Source organism: Corvus kubaryi, unplaced genomic scaffold, assembly GCF_017639235.1.
Source record: "Corvus kubaryi isolate FWS band 111438036 unplaced genomic scaffold, C.kubaryi_AGA036_p1.0 37270, whole genome shotgun sequence".
Taxonomy (NCBI): Eukaryota; Metazoa; Chordata; class Aves; order Passeriformes; family Corvidae; genus Corvus; species Corvus kubaryi.
Window position 1 is genome coordinate 254,838 of NW_024581083.1, and position 25,203 is coordinate 280,040.

The 25,203-nt window shown below is 42.1% G+C and overlaps 1 protein-coding gene across 1 annotated transcript in view; it reads right to left on the reverse strand.

Annotated features, from left to right (window-relative positions):
* LOC121663264 (ankyrin repeat and KH domain-containing protein 1-like) overlaps positions 1 to 25,203 on the reverse strand; it is an 86,313-nt gene that overhangs the window by 22,241 nt on the left and 38,869 nt on the right. The window contains exons 12-23 of the mRNA XM_042025338.1: positions 25,039 to 25,182; positions 24,258 to 24,360; positions 14,998 to 15,741; positions 8,101 to 8,246; positions 7,877 to 7,988; positions 6,980 to 7,125; positions 5,382 to 5,524; positions 4,350 to 4,563; positions 2,954 to 3,129; positions 2,000 to 2,162; positions 818 to 913; positions 405 to 521 (exon numbers count right to left, since the gene is read on the reverse strand). Coding sequence (XP_041881272.1) covers positions 405 to 521; positions 818 to 913; positions 2,000 to 2,162; positions 2,954 to 3,129; positions 4,350 to 4,563; positions 5,382 to 5,524; positions 6,980 to 7,125; positions 7,877 to 7,988; positions 8,101 to 8,246; positions 14,998 to 15,741; positions 24,258 to 24,360; positions 25,039 to 25,182 — 2,304 coding nt within the window. The remainder of the gene's footprint in view (positions 1 to 404; positions 522 to 817; positions 914 to 1,999; positions 2,163 to 2,953; positions 3,130 to 4,349; positions 4,564 to 5,381; positions 5,525 to 6,979; positions 7,126 to 7,876; positions 7,989 to 8,100; positions 8,247 to 14,997; positions 15,742 to 24,257; positions 24,361 to 25,038; positions 25,183 to 25,203) is intronic.

Here is a 25,203-nt window from a genome sequence, read left to right on the forward strand (position 1 = left end):
GGATTTTCTCCACTATCTGCTCAACTCCCCTGAGCAGAAGTCCATAAAATGCTTACGAACTATGATTTACACACATAGAAACACACCATGTACCACACCATGAGACTGGAGACCTCCCTTACTCACACATCCTCTGTGATGAGGTGATCCCAGAGAACTACTGCCTAAGGGAACTATTGGTAAGTCCAAGCTTTCCTAGAAAGGACAATGAAGTGGCTGAAGCAGAAGTCAGTTCTAATTCGTCACCCTCATTACATGCCTCACTTGTGTGATAGATTAGGGGAAGGAACACACATACAGTCCAAGCATGAAGACTGACTGTCCCAAGAAGCACCAAAGGAAATTCAGCCTAGAGATTCACACACAGTTCAAACACTGCTGCACAACAGCAATGCTCTACTCACCTTTTCCAGGTCTAGCTCCTTCAGCAGTATAGTTGCGTTTTTATTGGCTTCTGCAGCCTGCTGGTCTTTAGCTTTCACAATTGTCTCCACACACTGGTGACACTTTTTCAACAGGTCCTGAAATGCAAACTTGTCTTACTACCACAGTAATAAACAACAACTGAGGAGTGAGGCTTGCTCTACAAACATGAGATTAGCTCCTCTCCATTCAAAAACATACAAACTGTTCCACAGAATAGGATCTAAATGTTGATTTCCTTTTTAAGTGCTGTATTAAAAGGAGACATGCACCAATCTCCAAATCAGACATGTATGAGCAAACGTGTACGTTCAGTTTTCGAATACTTAAGAATTTCCCATGGATATTTTTTCTGGAAATTCAGGCCAGGGTCTTCTCCCCAGGTCCAACTCACCTTGTCCGTGATGGTCGCTATGTAGCGCATGCACTCAATGTCTGAAGGAAACTGGTTAACTTCTTTCACCAGGAACTGAACTACTTTCACATGCCCCTAGAACAGCAAAGAAAATTCGAATCTTTTGTATATAATTGTCAACATTCATCATCAAAATACAGGCGTGATATCTCTTAGCTCAATGCAAGGACTGAAAATAAGCAAGAACATTTCTGGTAAGCTGCTGTTTGGCTTGCTCAGTGCTGACGGCACAGCCACTGCTCTGCTTCAAGGTAGCAAAGCCACCAACAAGCTCTTCCACAAGTTATTTTTTATTTTAAAATACAAGGACAAGAGGCAGATCTTCATGGTTTTAGTAACAGCCAAGACATGAGACAACCCTCTTTAGACACCATCTGTCACCCAATCACTCTCCTGCCACTCACCCCATGGAGCTAACTTAGATTGTTCAATTACAAGCTAAGTCAGCTCAGGGAACTGAGCCACCTGAATGTTATCCTGGCAAGCACATTCCTCTGCTGCCACTGTGCAACCACACAAAGCACCCAACTGCTGCTTCTGAAGCTGGGTGAAAGCCAGGCAGTAAGAAAGCAGGGGCAAGCTCAGCACTGTTGTTTGTCAGAAAAGCTGCACACTTATTTGCCATTTTGTTAAAGGCAAAGCAGCTACAGTTAATAAATTCCTCTGTCACAGCTATGCTCCTTGTATCCAACACCCCAACTGATGGAACCATCACAAAGCAATGTTCTTCCTGCCAAGAAGAAAAGGCAGTGGGTGACAAAAGAGCCAACTATACAGTGTCCCATCACAACAGATTAGGAACAGAACAAGAGAAGCACAAAGGAATCAGGACAGCTTATTGCAGAGTGGCATTGTGTTCATCTCAAAAGCAGGATTGAAATGAACAGTACAGACTGCAGAAATATGGAAACCTCAAACAGTCAAAGTTTTTGCACAGTGTACAACCGGAAATTATAAAGCTAACATCATGTATGGAAGAAAGTTCTTCAAGCCTCAGAAACGGGATCTGTGTGAAGTACAGTAATTATGACTTTGAAGCAGATATTTTATCCAAGTAGTAATTTTGCCACATTATATTTGATTCTTCCAAAACCAAGCATTCAGATTCAAGACCAAACGAGAGGCACTGTTTTGAAAACATAAAAGAACTTGGTCTCCTACCTTGCGAAATGCTGACATAAGAGGGGTAATTTTCCGATTATCTGCAGCATCCACATCTGCTCCTGCTTGTACAAGCAGCTGGACCACGTCGTAGTGCCCACCATTAGCTGCCAGCCACAGTGGGGTGTTTCCTTTCTTGTTCCGAACATCAATGTGTGCCCCTCTGAAAACACAAACCGAGTGAAATGGGATGAGTAAAGGTGGAAGTCAGAGAGCAAGACCACAAAACATCACAGTGCAACTGGATATAGAACTTTAATAACTGAAATATAGTGGCAAGATATGAGAAATTCTGTCCCTGAAATTTGCTGTTTCATTTGCAGGGAGTGACACGGGGATTATTTAAACCTCCTTGACAGAAATGAACATTCATTTCATGTCACCTACTGCACCAGAGATATGCAACCAGCAACCTTTAAACTAGCAGTGTGGTGACTACCCACAGGACAAAGTAGCCCCTTCAGATTTTAGCAGCACACTGGATTATGCTTGAAAAGCTCAAGAGCTACTTCCAGGCTTTGCCCCCCAAGTGACAGCACTCACATGGGAGCTGCTGGATTCATACACAAACAAGCTGTCCAAGCCAGACACCGTCTGCCTGCCTCTGGTCCCAGCTGCCTGCTTTGCTTAATTAACACTGCAAAAGCAAGATATTCCAGGACAACCCTGAAGAGTAGGGAACAGATTAACCATCCTACTTTCAAAGCTTCCCATTCCCTTTGCTCTCAGGTGCACGAGATAATGTAAACAAGAGCACCCTTGCCACAGAGGAATACAGATATGGAACGAATGTGCCACTAATCATTAGTCACAGATGCTTTGGGTTGGAAGGAACCTGAAAGCTCATCTTGCTCCAAACCCCTTGCCACGGACAGGGATGCCACTCATGAGATCAGGTTGCTCAGAGCCCCACCCACTCTGGCCTTAAACACTTAATGAGAAGAAATGATTTACCTATTAATGAGGAGCTCGCAGAACTTGTAGTGACCCTTATCTGCTGCAATTGTTAAAGCCGTATCTCTTGAGGAAGGCACAGGTGGGGCATTCACATCTGCTCCTTTATCAAGGAGAACCCTTCCAACCTCTGCATAGCCTCCTGAAGCTGCTTCCATCAGAGGTGTGAGACCAGTCTGTGCAAAGAGAACGAGTTACTCTGTGAAATCTGTACAATATACTTCAGATAAGACATAAATGATTCCTACAAAGGGAAATCAGATTTTTATTTAGCTGCTTATATTTAGTTTAGGAGCCTAACTTCAAGCAGTTTCTTCCTCAAAAAAAACCCCAAAAACCCAACCAAAAAAAACCCCAACAACAAAACAAAACACCCACACACAAACCAACCAAACAAAACCAACCCAAAACCCAAACACTCTTGGGCTTTGATTTATACAAACCCAAGCAAACGGTTGACTAAGAACCACCAGATACCTGTCTCAACAGCGAATGCAAAGTATATAACAAGATCTCTACAACAGAGGTTAGAACAGATTCAAATGAAGACACAAGTGTTTCTACAAAAATACTCAGAAACTGGCTTTATAGCTTTTCTCTAGCCTCCCTTGGCACTGAGACTGATCTGGGCCCAACTTAGTTGCCAGGTCAGACTGTTAAAAAAACTTACACCAGCTGCTAACATGCCCAACTGACCATTTGAGAGCTGGCTTTTATCCATATCCCCTTTTCTCCAGCCACAGTCATTCCAGAAGCAGGCGGGGTAGACAGACACAGCAATTATTTCAGCAGCCTTAGGAGTTACCAAAAATTCCTTTGTGCTGGGGAAATCAGTCTGGCTGTCTACACAAGCTTTAAGCTTGCTTTATGGCAGGAGACACAAAGCTGTCCCAGAGCACCAAAGGATGGGACCTGTGGAGCATTTCAGAGGCACAGAAGGTCACAGTACTGAAGCCATGGGTTCTACAGCAATGTAAAAGCTTTACAAAGTTTGACTGCACTACTTCTGTTGTAGACAAGACGTCTGTTCTATATGAGAATCACAAGTAACACTATTCTCTTCCTGCCTAGACTTCACTTGCATGTAAAAATATCTGTATCTCTTCTGTTACTGAGTATCACGTCAAGTTTAAACCTGAAAAAGTCTAGACGACAGTCAATCTAAGTTTCTTTATAAACTCAGAAGGACCAGTCAGCTTTTCCCTAATGCAAAAAAATTCATCATCACTGATGCTTTTTTATTTTTTAAAAGAAACCAAACTTATTTCAGAACATTTAAGTGCTCTGATGTAATAACTCCTCTGAGCCCAGAGAGGCTCAAAGCTACAGGAAAATTTGAAGAAACTGGATGACTCAGAGGCAGTAAGTCATAAGGAAAGGCAAGTCCCCCACTTACCTTTGCCCTGTGCTCGACATTGGCCTTCCTGTCCAAAAGCAGACTGACCACCTCTGCCCGGCCCTGGAAGCAGGCCAGGGTGAGGGCTGTGTTGCGGTTGGTCTCGATTTGGGCATTAATATCAGAGCCCATATCAAGCAGCAGCTTCACGGCAGGGACGTGGCCATTCATAGCAGCCAACATCAGAGGAGAAATCCCCAGCTTACTGCCAGTCCTAAGGGAAAGAAACAAACTGCAGTGCCCACAGCCAAAGAACAGCTCTGGGAAATAGAAGTGTATCCACAAGCAACAACGTATTTTGTTGTAAGTCGGAAAGGAACATATAACCTACACAAAATATAGGCACTGACCTAAAATAGTAGCATTTTTAACTGATTAGGAGAAACCACCAGAGGAACTGTATGCAATAGACAATTGCAATTTATAAACAAGGAAAATACATCTCAGCTGTTAGACATTCTGATGGCCGAAGCAGACATAAGCCTTAAGCTTCATATACTAAAATTGAGGCTACATCTGATTTTTTCAAAGAAAAACATGCTTCTAGCACAGCTGCAGCTTGAACTTTCCCTAGTTAAGAGTTCTCTTGCTCTATCCAGTGTTAGAATATATGTAAGTTTTCTTAAAATGAATAGAGAGCAGGCCTAAGAGACACTGCTGTGTAAATTTGTTCCTCTGCCTGAAAAAGACATCTTCAAACACAGAGCTGCCCTGAGCACTTTGGCTGCCTCCTTGACATGGTTCTATTGAAAATAGTTTGACTTCCAGACCTGAGAATGGTGGAAAAGGGAAATAATAGATTTGCAAACTCTAATCCCTTAAAACTTAGGTATAAGTCAGGTGAAGTCTGTGATAGTCAAAGGCAATTTAGAAGCACTAAGATAACATGAACATAAAAGATGTCATCAGTGTAGAAAGACTGTTGTAAGGAGATCTGAAAGCACCTGAGATTCCAACCTGTGCCTCAGGATGGAGCCAACAGGGAGTGCGCCCGTGCCATGCTGCAGCTCAGCTGGTCACATGGTACATTACCTGGAATTGATTTCTGCCCCAGCATTGAGAAGAATCTTGATGATGTTAACGTAGCCACCAGATGCAGCAAGGCTTAACGGCGTGTAATCAGACACATTCCTGTGTTCTTTATTTGCTCCCCGGGCCAACAGCAAATCAACAACCTGAAAAGACAGGACATGTATTAACAGACATATTGTGGCCTTTGCTATTATCCAGGGAGTGAAAGGATGTTATCACAAACTCTCCAATGTGCTACCAGTTTCCCGTGTCAACAGACAAGATTCCATAGGAAAACCTCCACCCTCTTCTGCTTGACTTTTCCCTATCTCTGTACAGCCCCCACAGCCCATGACCACAGCAGCTGAGCACTTGTCCACCAGAAAGATTATTTTACCTAAATAAAACTGCAAGGCCTTAAAGTGAAGCTCTTCCTGGGAATCTTAAGTTTGCAAACAAGAGATCTGCCCCACTCCCATAATGTCTCACAGTGAGCATCTCTTTGAGAAAAACGCATCTGACAACTTGAATTCAAATTACACTTGAGCCAAGTTTGACCAGCTGTATTATATGAACTTTCCAAAAAAACCTGTGGTAAAAATCAGAGCAACTGATGTTAATGGAACCAGGATGAGGAAGGACTCCTCTATCAGAAGTTGCTTAAGAGAAATAACAGGGAAGAAAATGAAAACATTTTGGTGATGTACTGTACTTCATTTTACTATTAACATAAGCTAGGTGATTTCCAAACAAGCCAGAAAAAAGGTTGTCTTGCTAAGCCAGAAACATAAGAGGTAGATTCTGGGATAAAGAAAAAAAAATAAAGAGGAAGAACAGAAGACCTCAGCTGTTCAATACATAATGCTACTACTACAGCCCACGCTGATCTTGCCTTTTTTTATGAGAAGCACTTTTACTGTTAAAGATCTGCAGTTGAAAAGCGAAGTGGAAACTTTCCAGTTTAGGCCAATTATTTTAATCCTTATATTAATCTACTTCAGAGCTCTTGGCCATCTCCATGCCATCTTCTAAGGTATTATGCACATGACTGAAATAGGAAGGATTTAACAAATCTTATTTGGACAACACCACACACACCAAATCTGACAGAGCTCTGAAACATCCTTAAAAGACTGGTACGTGTCCTGCATTGCATCTGCACTTATCAGCCCTGTGTATTATCACTAAAGCCATGTACTGCCCACACAAAATCCTAGTTTCTGTCCTTGTGTGCCTGCACTGGCTGTTTTGGGTTTGAGAACAGGGAAGATGGGTAAGGGAAGTTCTCAGTGAATAAAGTTACTCAATAAATATCTGCCTCCTTCACAGAGGTACCTACCCTGTGAGGATACACCGACTGAAGAAATACCACAAGTTAACACAAGTGACCATGACCATTAACTAACAAAACTGGGATAGGCAAGGGAGAGAAGAAACAAGTCTGACATTTCTTCTTTCTTTCTTGGAAGAGGAAAAAGCCTTAAATTAGCTACACTTAAACAGGTGAAAAACCTTCCAGAAAAAAAACTAAGATGTACCATCAACAGAAGAAACCCAACACTGAACAAAAAAACCTATCTGCAAGTAACAACTCAAGCCCTTTGAGGACACGTCTGTACCTCCTGGCGTCCACCGGAGCATGCCAAGGAAAGCGGAGTATCCTTTGTGCGCTCGGACTGTGCTTCTATATCCCCACCTTTGTCCAGGAGAATTTCCACGACACCAACATGTCCAGCAGTTGCAGCCAGAATCAAAGGCGTAAAACCTAGTAACATGAGATTGCATTAAAAAGCAACCCTGAGTACCTCGTGTTATTAAGGAGCAGAAATTCACAAATGGGTTAATTCACAATGACTTCTTATTGATCATGTCTCTCCCACAGACTGGGGGCTTCCTGGTGGATGCCACAGTCTCAGAGCCTTTCCCAACTCTCTTCCAACCCTGTCACATCGAGGTTCTGATTCCAGCCAAAGGCTCTTCAAAAGAAATCTGAACAGTACTTGAAGTGACCAGTTTGGATTAAGTTCCAACCAAGTCCTCTCCTTGGAGAAGTCACAGCTTTCTGCTTAATTACTGTTTAATAAAGGTCCAACCAGTGACCACATCTGCCCTGTGTGTGTTGCTGATTGCCAGTGGTCAGTATGAGCTCCAATGCACGTGGCATGGTGGTTTGGTTCTCTCAGCTCTAAAAGATGTGAGATTTTGCTGAACTCTGTCCCTGAGAACAACGATACCCAACCTGACAACCGCCACCCTTCAGCTCTGTCAGCCAAGATTGGATGGTTACCCCCATCACCTCCTCTATCCAGCTTGCTGAGGTCATTTGTAGAGGACAAGTCATAAGGACAGAAGTACCTCATGGTTCACAAATCTGCTTAAGATCCCACTCAGGTGCAGACAGAAGCTCACTGGCTTTGTATGACCAATGCTACTATGTAAAGTGCAAGAATGAAGCTCCCCTTTTGAAATTCACTGTTTCCAGCTCATGGTCAAACTGTGTGCTGGCTTTCACTTACCCTTCTTGTCTCTGTGTTCAATATTGGCACCACGTGCGATCAGCACAGACACGAGTTCCTCGTGCCCTCCCGCACACGCGAGGGTCAGCGCAGTGTCGTGATTACTTTCGGTCTTCGCAGATAGCAAAGAAAAAGAAGCAGGTATTCAGAAATTAAAAACAAAGAGGATTTTAGTATTTCTTCAACAGTACTAGATCCACTCAAAGCTAACATCGATTACTCACATGTGCATCGATGTCCACTGATGGATACATGGGGAGCACGGACTGCGAGGGCACACTGCTCGCTGCCTGCGGGCAGGGCTCGGGCGTCGGAGACTCGGTAGTGTGTGAGGAGCTTGTGGAGCCGCTGGGCACTCTGCTATTCACAGCTGAAAACAAACACCAGGTTATTAATCCACTCTCAGGAATGTGCCATTTAATATGAAAAATATTAAGCCCCATAAAACTGCAATGGTCTAACATCAAAACAGTAATGGGGGAAACAAATTGAATGTTCCTAAAAACAAAAAGCAGCTTTCTGGCAGTTAAACAGTGTAAGCATCATCTCCAAACTGTGATAAGTTAGAAAACAATTTTATGAATTAGTCTGTATGCATTACAAGTGTGAATTATGAAGGTGATTAGTTACCCTTTTCTAATTGTAACCTTCACTGTTAAAAAGAGTTCAATCATATGCTCAGTTTAAGCAGGCAAATTGTTTATCACTAACACACAAACCTAATGGTTAAAAACATAGTCTTATCCTGGAATCCCAAAATTTTTCACATAAAGGTTAGTGCACACTTAGCCTCCAGAGAAAGTTTTCAGAGCAAGATGACTGACAGCAATTCACACTATTAATCATGTCTCAGAGTTAAACCAACCCAGAAAAGTGGAAGGGAAGCAGACAGGAGGGGGCAGTCAACAAAAATAAGAAAGCTGAAAACTGTGCTCCCTAAAATTTATTCTGATTGATACACAGCCTGTAAAAGATGTCATCCTGAAGATCCAGCATTGCTCAGGGACACAAGGAACACAATTTTATCTGCTTTTTAAAAAAAAATAACAATAAAAAAATTAACAACTGAGCATCAGATTTTTTTCCACCTAGTTTTAAATCAACAAGCAGAGAAATCTCCCTGGACATATCCACTGCAGGGCCAGGGCTCCTGCCTGCTTCTGGAACCTGATGAGAGTCCAAGTGGAGCCCGGATCCCTGTAATCAGCAGGGATTACCTGCCACGAAGGTCTAACACACCTACACACTAGCTCCATGTGTGCTTTAGCTTCAGTAATCTCTGCTCATAGAGCAGCTGGATTTGACAAGTATTGTCACCGCTGGATTGCCAAATGTCTCCATTGTGCAGCCTCATCAGCTGGAACACGCAGTGAGCTTTAGTTATTCCAAAACACACAGTATTTAGCAGTATTCCTGGAAGAAGCAACTGAAGGAAAACACTGACAGCTACAGTAAGAAACAAGCAGCAGCATTTTGCTTTTGTCCAAGCGTTAAGGGAAGAGGAAGGATGAACTCAAACCTGTGTATGACTTAGAGAAAAAATTTTGCAAACCTTTCCTAGCTCAACCTTCCTCATTCCATTGACAGATCACACACCAGCAATTACTTACAGGAAAATGGTGTAGATAGAAAAGTCATAGAAAAAGCCCCAACATGACCATTAATACCACTAACTCAGCCTATAGAGCTGCCAGTGCCTGACAAAGTAAACACAGACTGAAGCACGGGAATATGGGTCACTGGGTTCTGGAAACATGGCAAGGGAGGTTCACTGAAATTTGGGGAGGTTCCATTTTCAGTTGTACTTTTAAGCAAAGCATTCTCCTTGGTGCATAGGCAAAACCAGCATTAACATTTGGTCACCACATTTAAGCAATGAAGTACCAGATCTGAATTCCTGTTACAGCCTTCGTGAGCAAACCAGATTTGTATTAAAAGTTTCAAATACAAAACCTCCCACCTTCATCTGCTCACTATGGATTATCACTTATAGCAGCAAATGAGCATTAATTAATGCAATACGATTGTTTTCTTGCTTAATGCACTGAAGTGCAAGATAATAACTGGATTTCTACAGATTACTCCTTCCAAAATACAGACACCATATCACCCTGTTAAGGACTTATGTTAAGTCAAGCTGGTCCTTCCTCGTGGAAGACACCAGCTCAATTTCTTCTGATCTTGCAACTACAATGTAAACCCACATGCATGTGCTGTGCATGCAGAGCAGGGTGTGCAGAAGGACTCCACTGGAGTCAGCTTAAGGGTCTTAAAGTAATATATTCAGTATTGCTGTCACAGGTTTCACAAATTCTCTGTATTTCACAACCATGACTGAAAATATCAAAGTATTTCTCACATACTTTAGATTTTCATCATGTGTTTGAAACATGTGAGTGTGCACTAAGCACTTCATGTGCACAGTAATAATGTTAAACATGACAGAGAACACCAAAGGCAGTAGAAATGAACATAAACCCTGCATTGATACCCTAAAATCTGGTTTAAAATAAAATCTAACAAATATTCCTACAACACCCACCAACTAATCACCCCCTCTATAACTGCTGAGTTTACAAAATGGCAGGATTTTTCTAAATGCTATTTTTTACTTCTTCAGTGCGGCTGGCAAGCTGGGCCCATAGAGCATAATTGGTGCTCTGTGGAGCAAAAAAGCCTGAGAACTTCTGCCTCCATTTCATGGGGCTGATTTATCTCAGCTCAAGTTACACAGCAAAATACAGATTTTTAACTGGAAAATGACCTTGCAGCAATGGTTCCAATGTGGCATTAACATGGAACATCTGTGGTACCACAGCTTAGCAGTGAAAGCAGCACTGACACCGCTTGCCCTTGACTCCAAGGAAATACCAATTTTGTGACAGAGGTTTTAGATGTGTCCATAGACTTCAATACTCAAAAGACTTGCATTTAGAAAAAAATTATCCTGCACATGACAAACTCCAGGTTTCCCATGTTCTACAAAGCGTTAGCAATGTTCCAAAGGGTCTGTCTTAGTACGAGTTGGAAGCTGAATGCTGGTCTTTAAAGACATGGATGACTCTTTTCAAAGTTACAAAAAAATATCAAAGGAAACATGAGTAAAACAAAAGAAAGCAAGAACTTGGTATTTTATCCAAGTACAACTCTGGAGCATTGACAGTACCTGGAGCAAGCAGGTCTGGATGAGATTTCAGCTGTAGGCTGAAACTGTGGCTACCCAACCGCTGTGATGACACGAGCATTGGCAGTCAGGAATACTGGACTTAGGTTTGAGTTCCCCTTTCCTTGAAGGAACTGGGATTTTCAGGACAGAGAGAACCATCCTTTTTCAAGCCTGAGCAGCCTTTCAGCCTGACCAGGCAGCTTCTCAGTAACCTGCTACTGCAGAGGCTTTTGCACATTGGTAACCACAGCTCCTTTCATCGGTCACCATTCCTCCCTCTATAGACTGTCCTGGCAACCAGCTTTACTCCAAACACCAATCCTCAACACTAACTCAGATGTCACCTTCCAAATCCTTACCTTAAAATACCATAATTCTGTATCACCGACTACAACCCGATGTCAGAACAAAGTTTCTCAGAACACACCTGAAATTTCAGTTTAGAAATATCAGCTCACAGGACGAGAGCGAGACAGAAAAGCACACACAAGTCTCTTGACTAGAAATACCACTGAGCAAAACAAAGAGAAATATAAATATTCCAACCAGAGACAAACCCCAGCAACACAGAAAAGTAAGTTCCTCATCTTTAATACCCTAAATCAGAAAAAAGCCTCAATTCAGATACTACAACTAAGAAATTTACTATGGTAAACGCAGAAGGTGAACTGAAATGAAACTCCAAATATGCAAGAGGGTCCAAGAAACCAAATAGATACTGAGTAACAGAAATGATAGCTGTGTTCCGAATTAATTTATTGCTTTCCCACTCTAAACTGCACCATGTCTCTGTCTCTTTTGTAAACCTGGTTAAAATTTTGACTAAGTCACACCTGTAATGTACTATTAGGTGCAAGATTTTTGCATCAGTGTGTCTAAATAAAACTCCATTACAACAAAAACATTCTGGAGTGGAAAGAGCAGCTTCATTTTTAGGTTTTAGCCGTCCTTCCAAAAGGTACTCGGTTACTTCTGTGTAGGTTTATGAAAGAGGGGACGTGTGCCATGACTCACTGACACTTTGCACCTTGACATCCACCACCTGAACACGTCACACCTGAGGCATTCTTGCAGCAGAAGATAAATACTCCATTTGTCTACACTGTCACTGTTAAACTGGTCAGCAAAATACAAATTTGTAGCTTCATAGAAATTGAAGTTCTTACTTATAACTGAGGCTTGGAAAAATTTGCCTCCTACATCATAGAATCCCAGCATGGTTTGGGTTGGAAGGAACCTTAAAGCTCATCTCATTCCACCCCCTGCCATGGGCAGGGACATCTTCCACCACCCCAGGTTGCTCCAAGCCCGGTCCAACCTGGCCTTGGACACTTCCAGAGATGCAGGGGCAGCCACAGCTTCTCTGGGCAACCTCAGGGCCTCATCATCCTCACAGGGAGGAATTTCTTCCCAATATCCCATCTAACCCTGCCCTCTGGCAGTGGGAATCCATTCCCTCTTGTCCTCTCCCTCCAGGCCCTTGTCCAAAGTCCCTCACTTGGAACCCCTTTCGGCACTGGCAGGGGCTCTGAGGTCTCCCCTGAGCCTTCTCTTCTCCAGGTGAACACCCCCATCTCCCAGCCTGGCTGCAGAGCAGAAAGGTTCCAGCCCTTGGAGCATCTCCGTGGCCTCCTCTGGATGTCACCACTGGTAAGAGCAACAGTAAAAGGTATTTCAGGGCAGGGGGAAAAATAATTTCTGTTCTTCTGAAGCAGTCCCCATCAAAACTGAAATACTCAGCAGGAATAAAAATATTAATACCTCTTCTAAACCCAGAGTCACTCACTACCATCACTGCAGCTCCAGTAGTGGGATCAAGGGGACCCCTCAATGACACCCCGAGTGCAGGACACAAGATCCTTAAGAGCCAGGCTTCCCAGGCACAAGCCCCTGAACCATTTTACCTGGCATCTGCAGTAAGCATGTAAAAATCAGATCTTGTAACAGTTTTTATTGCTCAAAATGTCTTTATAAAATTAAGGACTAATGCGCAAGTTTGTGGAAAAAGTGCATTTTAGATATGGATCAAAGAGTTTGGAGTATGAGTAGATAAATTCACAGTTTGTTTTTACACAGGTATAAATCTGAGATATAGTAGGATTATAATTTACATGGGGTCACTTTTACACTGTCTGGATTTACAAAGTGAGAAAAATATCTTCTGACAATTTGTTTTGGAGGGAAGTGAAAGAAAACTATGAATTTCAGAAGAAAACATATTTCAATAAAGCAACATCAATACATTTTTGCAGAAGCCTCTGGAACTCAACAGCTAAAGTCTCCTCAAGTTGCATTTCTGTAAATGTAGTTTCTAATGCAGAAGAAGGTGCTATTTGTAGTGATTTTTAAAAAAATAAATCTCATGTCTTAGCAAAAAATGCCTTTAATTACTTAGCAAAACCAGTAGCTGCTTTCAGAAAACAAACCAATGCCTATTCACTTCTAAAAGTTGTTTTTAAGATGATAGTTTTCTGGTTGTTTGCAATCTTTTTTCCCACAGCACAGTTGTCACACTCAGCTGGACTGCAGCACTTTTCACAGTGGGGACACTGAGTTTGTGGCTGTAGAATGAGCTGTTGACCACGAGAGGGTACAGACTCCATGGCTTTGTGCCAGACACGTTCAACTCTCAGCAACAACTACTCCAAAGATTAATCCCTTTTTGATTATGTTTTGCATTACCCATTCAAATTTTCCTCCTTACACACTCCAGTACTAAAATCCTGAGTAATAAAAATTGAGAATGTTTTAATGTTGGCTGAGTATTCTGAAGAGCACCACAGAGCAGGGAGGGAGGCTTGCCATGCCAGAACAGGGGGAACTAAGACCAATGCTCTATAAAACAACTGGAATTACACTGAGGAGAGGATGGGAGCTGATCCAACCACCCCACTACTCCACCAACTCTGGGTTCCATGGGAGGTTGCAAAGTCACAAGTAGTTTTGACTTGCATGAGCTTGATGCAATTACCATTCCAAAGGCTCCCAGGAATGGCTGGCCAAAGATCTCACTGCACACTTCTACAGCCTTGACGTGAACTTCAGAGGACATGGCAGCGACTACGAAACGGGAGGGGCAGGGGAGACAGACAGGAAAATAATGGGCAGGGGGACAGGCACAAGGTACAAAGGAAAGTTGAAAAACACTGAATAAAAAGAAACTACAGACCAAACAACACTGGCTATATCCTACATACCTCCAGCAGCAAACCTCAATCCTAGTCAAGTCCACGAAATGAAGTCACCCAAAGTGATCCCTGTTTTTGCACAAGGGGATTCACACAACCTGATGTGTGGGCATTCCCATTCCTCTTCACACCGTACCAACACGTGGAAGGATGCTGGGGTTTTTGCTTTTCATCCAGCTAACAGGACACGTTTTTGCCATGTGGAACATCTAACGAGCAGATATTCCTGTACAACGCTTGGGGTTTAGCAGGGATTCTGCAAACACAAGCCACCACAGAACGGAGCAGTTGTGCGTGGATTCCAGGCTGTGCTTAAGCTCCAGCAGCAAGGAGAGGGACGTGTTTGTCCATAAAAGTGACAATAATTTGGCTTTTTCTAGAGATGGCTACCACATTGAAGAAAGTCACTGATAAGCCTGCACAGAAAATTCTACAGAAGATATAAATCTGTCACACTTTTGGGTTTCCTAATGGGCACTACTAATTACTCATGATGAGGCTTTTTAAAGAAGCACAGAAACAGATGAGGCCAAAGGGGCTAAAATAGATGTCCAGTACAGGAAGTTTTGCACTTTGGAAAAAAAGATATTTAAAAGTATCATGTTAGAATTGGAAGTCACTGTTAGGATTAATAGCACTAATCAGGAACTTTATTCTTAAGCAAGTATTCCCAAACTGGAAAACCCCAAGACGTATTTGGAGGGAAGGAGAGAGAGGGAAACTGAGCACACAAATTAATGCAAAAATAGGTATATTTCTTAACCCACCTGCTATTAGGTCATCAAGAGTGTCGGTAAGCGTCTGTGCTGGAGTGGCAACCATTAATCCGTCTGGTTCTTGAACTAAGAGCCCCTGCCCAGCAATTTGCTGCTGCTGTCCTACATTCTGCTGATTCCCTAATGCTTTCTGAAGTTCAAGAGACTCTGTCCCATTATAACCTAAGTTACCAGAAAAATTACATTGCGGTGCTGGCAAAGGCTGGATAGGGACAAACTCTATTTGTTCAGCAGGTGGTGGAGACTGGTGTTGCTCATCATCTTTAGACAAGATTGTGTCAACCTGAGGTAACCCTGAAAAGTTATCCTCTGGCAGACCCTTATCGGCTTCCACTTCTGGGAAGACCCCTGTAAGTGAGCACTGCTGCTGCAGGGCAGGTGGTGTGTCTGTCTGACCTTTGGTCTCCAAATATTCTTTGGTAAACTGCTGTTGGGTTTTCATCTGCAACTGCCTTTCCACCTTCTGCAGCTCCTTCAATATTTTCTTCTTCTTCTGTACTTGTTCTTCTCTGTTCTTTTTAAGTTCTTCAATTTTATCTTTATTTAAAGGTTCACCTTGAATTAATTCCAATGATTTAAGTTGTGCTTTTTCAATAGCACTAATTCTCTGTCCAAGTTCATTCAGCTTGCCTTCAGTCTCTTCTACTATGCATTCCAAAGGCTGGTATGGGTGAAAAGGTGGCAGTAGGTCCTTATCTGCTACCTGCAGGGAACTGGACTTCTGCTTGGATGCACCTAAGCACATGAAAAATGTTTGAAAAAATGCCATGCTGAAGATACCCCAAACCTCCCCTCTCACCCACCAAAAATAATAATAATAAAAAATAAAATAAAATTTAAAAAAAATCTTTACAACTAACACTGCACAGCTGTCAAAGCACAGAAAGGTAAACCCTACACTCCATGTTAAGACAAGAAAGGACAAAGCAGATAGCCGGAATTTTCGGTATTGATCCTCATAACCCTTTGAGAGCACAGCTATAGTTTACAGTTTCTGACATACTTGACAATGCACTTGGGAAGGGGAATCAGCAAGAACAGCAAGGCAATTTACATGATTTACTGAGTTCCCAAAGTTCTTCTGCAGAGCTTAAAATAAGAGTATTTTCCAGAGGCTGACTTCCAACAGCAAGGTTATGAGCAGAAAGACTCTATAGTTGAGAGCAGACTAACTTGACAGTAAGATGATACTTTGAACTAGGATTTCTCCAAACACTGTAGCATTCACCTTCACATTACAAGCAGAATCCTGCCACTGCAAACTTCGTACTTACAAGTGGAGTGTGAAGTTTTAGCACCTTTTTAAAAATTCTGGGACCAAATGAACAACTTGCTCACTTTCCCTTCCAATAACAAAGGAACAATACTGTTCATTATAAAGACTTTAAAAATAACCTTCACCAAGGCCCACCAAAGCTGGGCAGCCCTGCCCCAAGTGCTGACTGCCCTCAAGCAAACCATGGCTACTTTCCCCAAAGCCACATCCGGGAAACTCTAGTCACATCTTACTAGAAGGAATCTATTAAGTGCTGAGATTTCAATTATTACTTCAGTGTCAGAACTTTAATTAAAAATGTGAAAGGTTTTAGCCTGATTAAATAATTTTCTGCACTAATACTCATTCGCTTTACCCAAACACTGATATATGGAGCCTTCAAAAAAAAAAAAGTTGAAGTTTTACAAAGCAGACTCACATAATTAATCATTAGAAGGGGTACTAAAATGATGCACAGTTTGAGCCATGGCTTAATAAAGTTACCAAAACATCACACAGTTAAGTGAAAGTCTGGATGCAAGAACTAAGTTGTAGAGGAGTCACCAGCCCTGAAAGGATTAAGTTTCCTGAAACATAGATTTATTTCTCTCTGGGCCATCCTTCACAATACACCAATTCACAAACAACTTCATTTTGCATTGCTGTCAAAACGAGAGTCGTGTACACTTCACTTTGAAATGAATCTTTTTTGGAGGAACTAACTGTAAACCAAACAAATGTGAGATTTTTCTCTCATAAAGAGAAAGAACAAATATTAAAATAGAATTGGATCAACTCTGCACTGCATACCTTCAGCAGACTCCCAGGAGTGAAAGCAAACCGTATCTAATTAGATGGGAAACAACAAGAATCTTACTGATCCCAGGAAACAGCCCAGCATCCCACATGTGGCCCCTGGAGCCACCCTTCAGGACACTTCCTCTGCAGCTCTGTACTCTGTGCAGGTCAGTAGTTCCAGCTGAGCACCTCTCCCCATCACTGCTATTACCTAGCTCTGAACCATGAGTGAGTCCCCAGCCAATTTCTCAGCAGACAATAAGGAATTTGGGGGAAGTTCAGCAATTCCTGGCTCTGTGCTGGCTGTTTAGCTCGAGCCTGCTCTAACCTGTGGCCCCTTTGGCTTTGTCACAAACTCAGGGTTTATCCTTTAATTTTAACAAGTGTAACTTACAGGTTTTTGAGAACACTCTTGAGAAATAAATTTGCACTCACCAAAAATCTCTGAAAGGCTTGTCTATATCATTGTTTTGAAACGAAGCTGTGCTTCACTGCTATCATAACCAAACTGCAAATGAACCCTGCCTTCAGCTGAGATGGGAACCCTCTGCCCTGCTCTGTTTAATGTCATCCCTAAGGCTCCTGTATCTATCATTCCCAACCTAACAGAAGGCATTCCCACAACCCAGCAACTCTGGACACCTTCCATCACTCTAGGAAAGAAAAGCTACAGTTCAAAGAGCCCCTCAAATAATAAAGTATCAATGTTGTCCCTCTCAATTAAGCCTGTGCTGCGGAGAAAACAAACCTGTCATGGGAAAGCTTTTTTAGGAGCACAAAAGGAAGGAAAGAGCAGAAGCACAACCCCACCTTGAGAGCTAGGCTGGGCTGAGGAGCCAGGGCTGGGCTCAGACAGCACCAGACAGCAGCTCCAACCGAGAATCATCACGGAAAGGTAGGACAGTTTCTGAAGACAGGTGTTAGGAGACCAGCTGGGCTCTCAAGTTCCAGAAAAGGTACAGAAATTTACATTAATCAGCTGCTAATTAGATAGACAGGCCACTTTTCAGGTTCCAGATCACCCTTTCCATGCCAGAAAACAGTTGCAACCTGTAAATGGAGATACTGGAAGAGGACGAGGGGCAGGAAGAAAGATCTGCTAAACCTGCCATGTCCACCAGAACAGTCAGGTCTAACCAGAGGTGGAGAAGGGTATATAGCTACACTGTTGGCAGCTTTGAATATGCAAATATTGGATGTACTAAAAAGTAGCATTTCCTGGTTTATCCAAATCTCTATATTACAATATCCTGAAAAATACTGTGCCCATTTTAGTACGTAATTATGAACAGATACTTTATACTTTCACTTTTGAAATATGTAAGTAGAGTAAGACTTAAGAATCCAATCACAGGCCAGATCACAATCACGTCAACCTTTTTTTTTTTTTCATTTATTTTGTACATTTATCTTTTGGGGGCAGCATCAGTCATCTACACAATCAACCTACTACCAAATTACACCTAGCAACATTAAGCTGTCAATCTGGCCTCTAAAGCAACTGTTTTCATCATTTTTAGAAGACTTGTTTAATATGAAAGTTAAGTTGTTTAGACTGAAGATGACTGAAATCCAGATGTTGCTACACAGATACCACCTGCTATCCAGTACCATGATTACAGGAAAAAAAATTGATCAGCAAACCCAGAGTGGTACTGGGCATGCTAGGAAAGCCACAGAGTAAAGAAGGGACTGATTCCCCAGTTATTTTGTGAGCAGTATGACCAATTGCTCTTTGATTTGCATTTCCACATTCCCACAAGTTCTGGTCCCTACCCTGTACAACTCAGCCTTCACCACAATTCCTGCAGAGCATGCACATACCTTCAGCCAGGTTTGTGACCAACATGTGTGACTCAGGGTAAGACCTACTCTGCCCAAAGACAGCTTCCCATCCACTCCTCTGATCTCCACTTCTCTCCAGGAAGTGACAGGTGTCTCCTACAGCAATTTCCTGTACTTCTCCCATACACTTAAGACCATCTCGCACAGACCTGAGTTGCAACAGCCCATTCACCCCAATGAGCCTCTCCCAGGCATCATTCCTGTCTCTTGAGCACCCAGTAAACATGCAGAGAGGACACCATGACCAGGTTTTAATGCTTATGGCTGCAAATGACATTTAAAGTCCCTAAACACTGTGAGCAAGAACCTCGAAAAATAGCCTTCAGTTTTGTAGTCCTTGGGTGGCTTTCTCAAGCAATTGCACTCTTCTAATTTAAATTTGCTTAGAATACATTTAGTATTTATACAGTTGCTGCCAACAAACAAGCCTCATACCATATTTCCTGACTGGTTATGATTCTCAAGGAACTTGCTCTTCTAGCCCTGACTGATAATCCATAGGATGTCACTTCTCCCTGGAAAGAACTAATTTATATGCCTTTCAGTTGTATTATACTTAATGTTTTATTAGACAAAATTCTGAGATTTGTGGACAGCTCCTTAATTTCTGTTGTCATTGTTAAATGAAAAAAAAAAGTGGATCGAAATCCAAACAGTAAAGTCCAAAAGATTTTTTCCAGCATAAAAAAACGACAGTAAGAAAAAAGTCAGCTGTGTGATACCCATTTGTACATTCAAATACATCTTCTCTGCTGGAGACCCTGTTACATAAATCTGTATGAATCACCATGTCATTTGTATGCTCTGTAACAGAAATGCTTGTCCATTGTTCTTGCACTTGAGGTTTTTTTTTTTAAAATCTGATTTCACTCAGAAGTTGAGAGTTCAATTTGCAGTCTGCTAAAACTCACCAGCCTAATCAACATGAATAAAATGAACTCAATATTGAATTGTCATGAAAATTCTGTGTTTAAGTAAGAAATTCATCTCTAAGGACCTGGAGAAACAATCAGTTGCTCCATACACACACAAATGCAAAGTACAATATTACATAAACTTGCTGATTTGGAAAACAAAAGAAGCCTGCTTTTCCCAAGCAAATTCATCTGCCACGTGGTTTTTTAATACATACTGATTTCTTCTTTATAAAGAAGAGGTTAATTGGTAGAAGGCTGAATGATGACTTTGTATGTTCACAGTATCCCTCCTGGAACCATGGAGTAATTTTGCCAGTCTTTATCACACCTGCAGCTGTTTCTATGGAAAATTGCAGGGAATAGGTGCAATGCTATCCAACAGGCAACGGCTACATAGCTGAAAGAAACCAAGCCAAACTGAACTCAATTTTCAGCCATTCAAAAATTTGAGTTCTTTCCAATCTTAGTCTTCTTCCCAGGTTTCCTCTGGTGGCTTCATGGTATATAACTGGAAAATTGCTAAGATGTAATTGAATTAGTTGGTGGCAAGCAGGTGACTGAAGCTTCAAAGGAGCAGAAGTTCACAAACCACCGTGAAAAGACTGTTACACATTTGTGCTCCTGGGACCTGCACGTGTCTGGGTGTCAAATCACCTGCCTGCACTGCTGAGGATTTGCAGAAAAAAAGTCTTTAAGTCTACAAAGAAAGTATTAGTAAAGCTCAGAAGTCAGGACACATGGATGGTGAAATCTCCCTTGGGAACTCATCCCAGACACCTGGGCCAGCTGCTGACCCAGGCAGGAAGTTTCCAGGAGGAAATGGCAAGAGTTGTCAGAAGATGTTGAAGCACATTAAACAATGAAGCAGCTGGAACTGTGCAGTAGAAAAATCTGGTAAAAATCAGAATGCAAAAGCTGGAAAAGCTGGAATATCAGTTTGCTTTACTAATGCTTTTACCTCCATGAAAGTCATATAACTTCCTAGATTTACTGTTAACCTGGCCCCTATTTTTATTAAATCACACAATGCATGAGATCTCTGCTGGGATACATAACTCAGTATTAGGCATAGAAGTCAGATATCAGAGTAAAAAATATTTATTGAATTTGTAGCCATTGAAGTTACATAGAGTTTGTTTTTCTTCCCCTTCTCCACACCATCAGATTGTTAGATCTAGCATGGGGATCCAGGAGATACCATATATTGAATATTTAGCTGAGAAAGCTTATAGATTCCAAAAGTACCAGTCAACTTTAGGGGAACTCTGGTCTCCTTCACAGGGATCAAAGGCAAATGTGGGCAGCTTTCACCTGAGTAAGTCTACTGGGTCTTGTAGAACTCTAAATAAACCCCACACCCCAAATGAGAACCCGCTGCAAGTTACTGCCCACTTAAAAATGACAGTAGAAAAGTCTAATGACAGCATGTTGACAGGTTTTAAGTACTTGCTTTAGGCCAATTAGTTCATTTGTAAGCACAATTTCAGAATAAGTATGAAGTAAAACAAATCTGGAGAAAAATTTACTGAAAACCTGGTACCTCATTCTCCCAAAACAGACTGCTTTGAACTTTGACATGTTTGTAAACAGCTGATGTTAGTCAAAATACTTTGACTAAGGAAACGACCCTCCACAGGCTCCCTGAGCATCCTTTGCTGTCCCAGCGTGTTTGATGACGATCTAGAACGTGCTCTGTGCTCCAGCCCTGCACTCCCCAGCACATTGCACAAGGCTCTGCAGGAACCATTCACAAAGTAGATGGGATTATCAAGAGCTGGTTTCCTGAAGAAATCCAGTGGCATTCCTTTGGACTGCTCCCTGGGCTGGGCTCCTCCTCTCCCAGGGAAGCAGGTGCAGGGCCACGTGGAGCTGCAGCACAGCCCTGCACTGGACAGCCCTTGTGAGGTCCCCTGGGAAGGACCCTTGGGCCTGTGGAAACAGCACACTTGGGTTTTGTACCCAAAAAGCTCTTTGTGCTGAGCTGCTGCACCACAGCTGCTGCTGAGCAATCCTGCCCCTGCTCAGCAAGGGCAGCAGCTGGTAGAATCTGCCAAGGAAGGCATCTCCTGCCTCTCCCCGTGGAAGCAAAAAGAGCTGAACTGCACTGGGATTTCTTTTACATGGACACAGCAGACACATGCTAAATGTAGTGCACTGAGAACAATCCTTCCTAAGCAAGTAGGAGCCGAGGTCTGGTCAGTCCCATAACTAATTCTGTTCCTTTTTTTACCTGATTTTTCTTCAGTTCTTTCCAAATTACCATCTTGGAGTGTCACCTTTATCTAAGCCTCTCTGGATTCACTGCTGCCTCTGAAATGATTCTCTTTTCAGTTGCTAAACACTGATATTAAATCCTTTCCCAAACTAATTATTCAAATGGTAATGATCCCATGTGCCTTCATGCTTTACTGAAGAATAATAATAAAATTCAAAATTAGACCATAAATTCCTCTTGAAAAACCTCATGTCATATCTGAATTGTAACAGAAACACTTAAATGTGTTCAAGTTTTACATTTGACTTGCCAAGAACTCTTCAGAAAACAAAGCATCGTTATTGCCTTTCTTGCAAAACTCACACAGGTCCGCAAAAAAATCTTACCGTGCTAAGGTTAAGAAGGCAAGGTACTGCTCTCCTGCCTCCAAGTAGCTCACAGTTTATACAAAAACTCAGGGGCTACTTCTAATCAAAGGCAAGTAATTGTTCTGCCCCCAGATAAACAATTTTGTTATGCAAGAACTTGACTGCTCTCCTGCCTCAGAAGTAACGACCACCTCAACTCACCCCCTCTTTTGCCCCTCCTCTCCCACAAAGTTTAGTGATGGAAGTCTGGTGAATTAAAGCCACTTGTGTGTAGCAAGTTACAAATGGCAGTTCAGCACAGCACACCAACTCTGCACTCCAGTGAGCGCACAGCATTTAGCACAAAAATACCTTTTCCCCCCTAAAGATCTGACAGATACAAGAGCTTTGCACAGAGTTTTTGGGAATGCTTCATCAGCCTGATGACACATTTGGGATTGCTGCATCTCCTGCAACACAGCAGGAGTTTTGCTGACACGCATGAAGCATGTCCTGAACCCCTGTGAACAATGAGATCTCCCTGTGCCCGTCCCAACATCATGGTACTGCAAAAAACACACCTAAGGATGTGCTGACATTGGCAATACAGTGTTTGTAATGACAGCTGCTTCCTAAACTACAGTCAACTATTTGCCTTACATAATTTAATTAAATAACATGAAACTTTTAGCTTTAAAGTTCAGTCTTCTGACTCAGCATCAACTAATCCCTTACTGATTCCCATGCACCACAAAATGTGCTCCCAGAACACTCCCACTCTGCAGTGCTAACAGGCATTGAACTGGAAGGGCACACATGCTGGTATACAGCTTTTTGATGGGTTATTTGAACCAGAAGTTGTATATTCTTTTCATTTGTTTGGTATTCATTTTTATGAAATCCAAAGTATCAAGTGTTGCACATCCTAGGAAATGAGACAGCAAGGGCATCTGAAAGGTCACAGACATGGCATATGCATGGAGAGGGACACAGCTGCACATTCAGGCACCAGCAGGTACACGATGTTTTTCTCTCTTTATTTGTGCCCCTAAGGGATTCATGGTTGTTTGTTTGCTCTGGAATTGCTCAGTGCTTCCTCAAACAAAGGATTTAAGCCGATCTAGCTAACAGAGCTTTGGATACTGTAATGTTTAAGATCCCCATCCAAAACTGTAGATCATTAGGAGCTGCAGTTTGTAACTTTGCACTCGAGAATCTGCTTCTCTTTCTGAGCTGACTTAGCAGATATGAAGATTTTGTTACAGAATCCACAGCTGGAAACAAACTCCTTAATTGCCATTTAATGACTGCTAGGAGTTTTAACCAATCGGTTTGACCATGTTCAAAGCAAAAACTCTGATGTTATGATTACTTACAAGAGAACTACTTCTAATACAACAAAAACTCTCCTGTAAGTAGATCTGCACCAGTACTTTATAGGGCCAACATGCTTGCATTGCTACTGAAGGAACAGGAAAAAGTTGGTGCATCGAGTTCATGGATAATAGCTGCAACTATTCTAGAAGACCAATGTACAATATTCAAAAGTGAACACCACACCTAGAGTACGTTAACTTTTTTATCTGTCTGCACTATGGCAGTTACCATAAGCATTTCCTTCCACAAAAAATTGAATAAGCATAATTCTAATAAATTAGAATAAGCATAATAAGATTAGAATAACCAATGTTGCTATACTGTAGAATGCAAGAAAATAAGGAAAAAACTATGAACTATATAAAATAGTTTTAAATTATACTTCATTAGAGATGTTCAAGAACTGATGGAATGGACTACACTATGCATAAGCTCTAATAAAATGGTCCCCAGTCTATCCATTTCCATACATATTCTCTGAGTGGCTACATACTGACCTTTCACCACTCCCAAGAGAGGTGGGGAGTTCTCTTGAGGGGTCCTGTCAGGCTCCTGGGGAGGTACAACCATAGCGAGCGTATGCACCGGGACACGGGGAACCTTAAACAAAGGCACAGACACGCGCTCAGGTAAAAACACCTTCTGGCAGAGCAGATCTTCAAGTGTTAATACAAAGGTACAGATCGACAGCACACTCCAGCCCACTCCTCCCAAACTGTGTATTCTATGCTACCTCTTGGTATGACCTGTCCTGTGCTTTTTTACTGGGATAATATGTCAAAGTTAACTGTGCTACTCTGTGTGAGATCCCAGGCTGTGTTGACCAGAAAACTGTTAATTGCTTTAGGCTTTTAGTCAGCTAACTCCCCTGGAAAACTGTCTCTTCAGACTGCAGAACTCTGAATTTACACAATGTATTTTCTTTTATATAAGAACAGAATCAGTAACACCATGTGAGGGGTGTTACTAAAGCCACAAGGCTTTAGAACTGTTGAACCAAAATACTGAGCAAATGCAGGAAAGAAAACAACATCCTTTTGAAATCCTAGGTTTGGGACTATCCTGTCCAGGGAGTAGAAAAGGGAACAAAGCTCATGTGTTCTTCAGGTCTCTGCAGCTAGGACCAACCAGTTATCTCACTCTATACCATTCTCATGTGTGCAGGGTTTTTAAAATTCCTTCCACTGTTTATGTTCATTTTTTGAAATTAACAACTAAGCAAGTGTTTGTTCCCAACATTGATGGTGCTTTTTAAAAAAAAAACTCCTTATGCCTTACCTGAGACTGATCCTGAGATGGAGGTGTGAGCTGGGACAAGTCTGCTGCAGGAACCGACAGAACATTGTTTGGGTAATCCAGCAAGTAAGAAACAACATTTGTGTGTCCTCCCTTGGCAGCTTCAATGAGCATTGTTGAGCCATCCTGAAGTGAGATTTTCGAAAC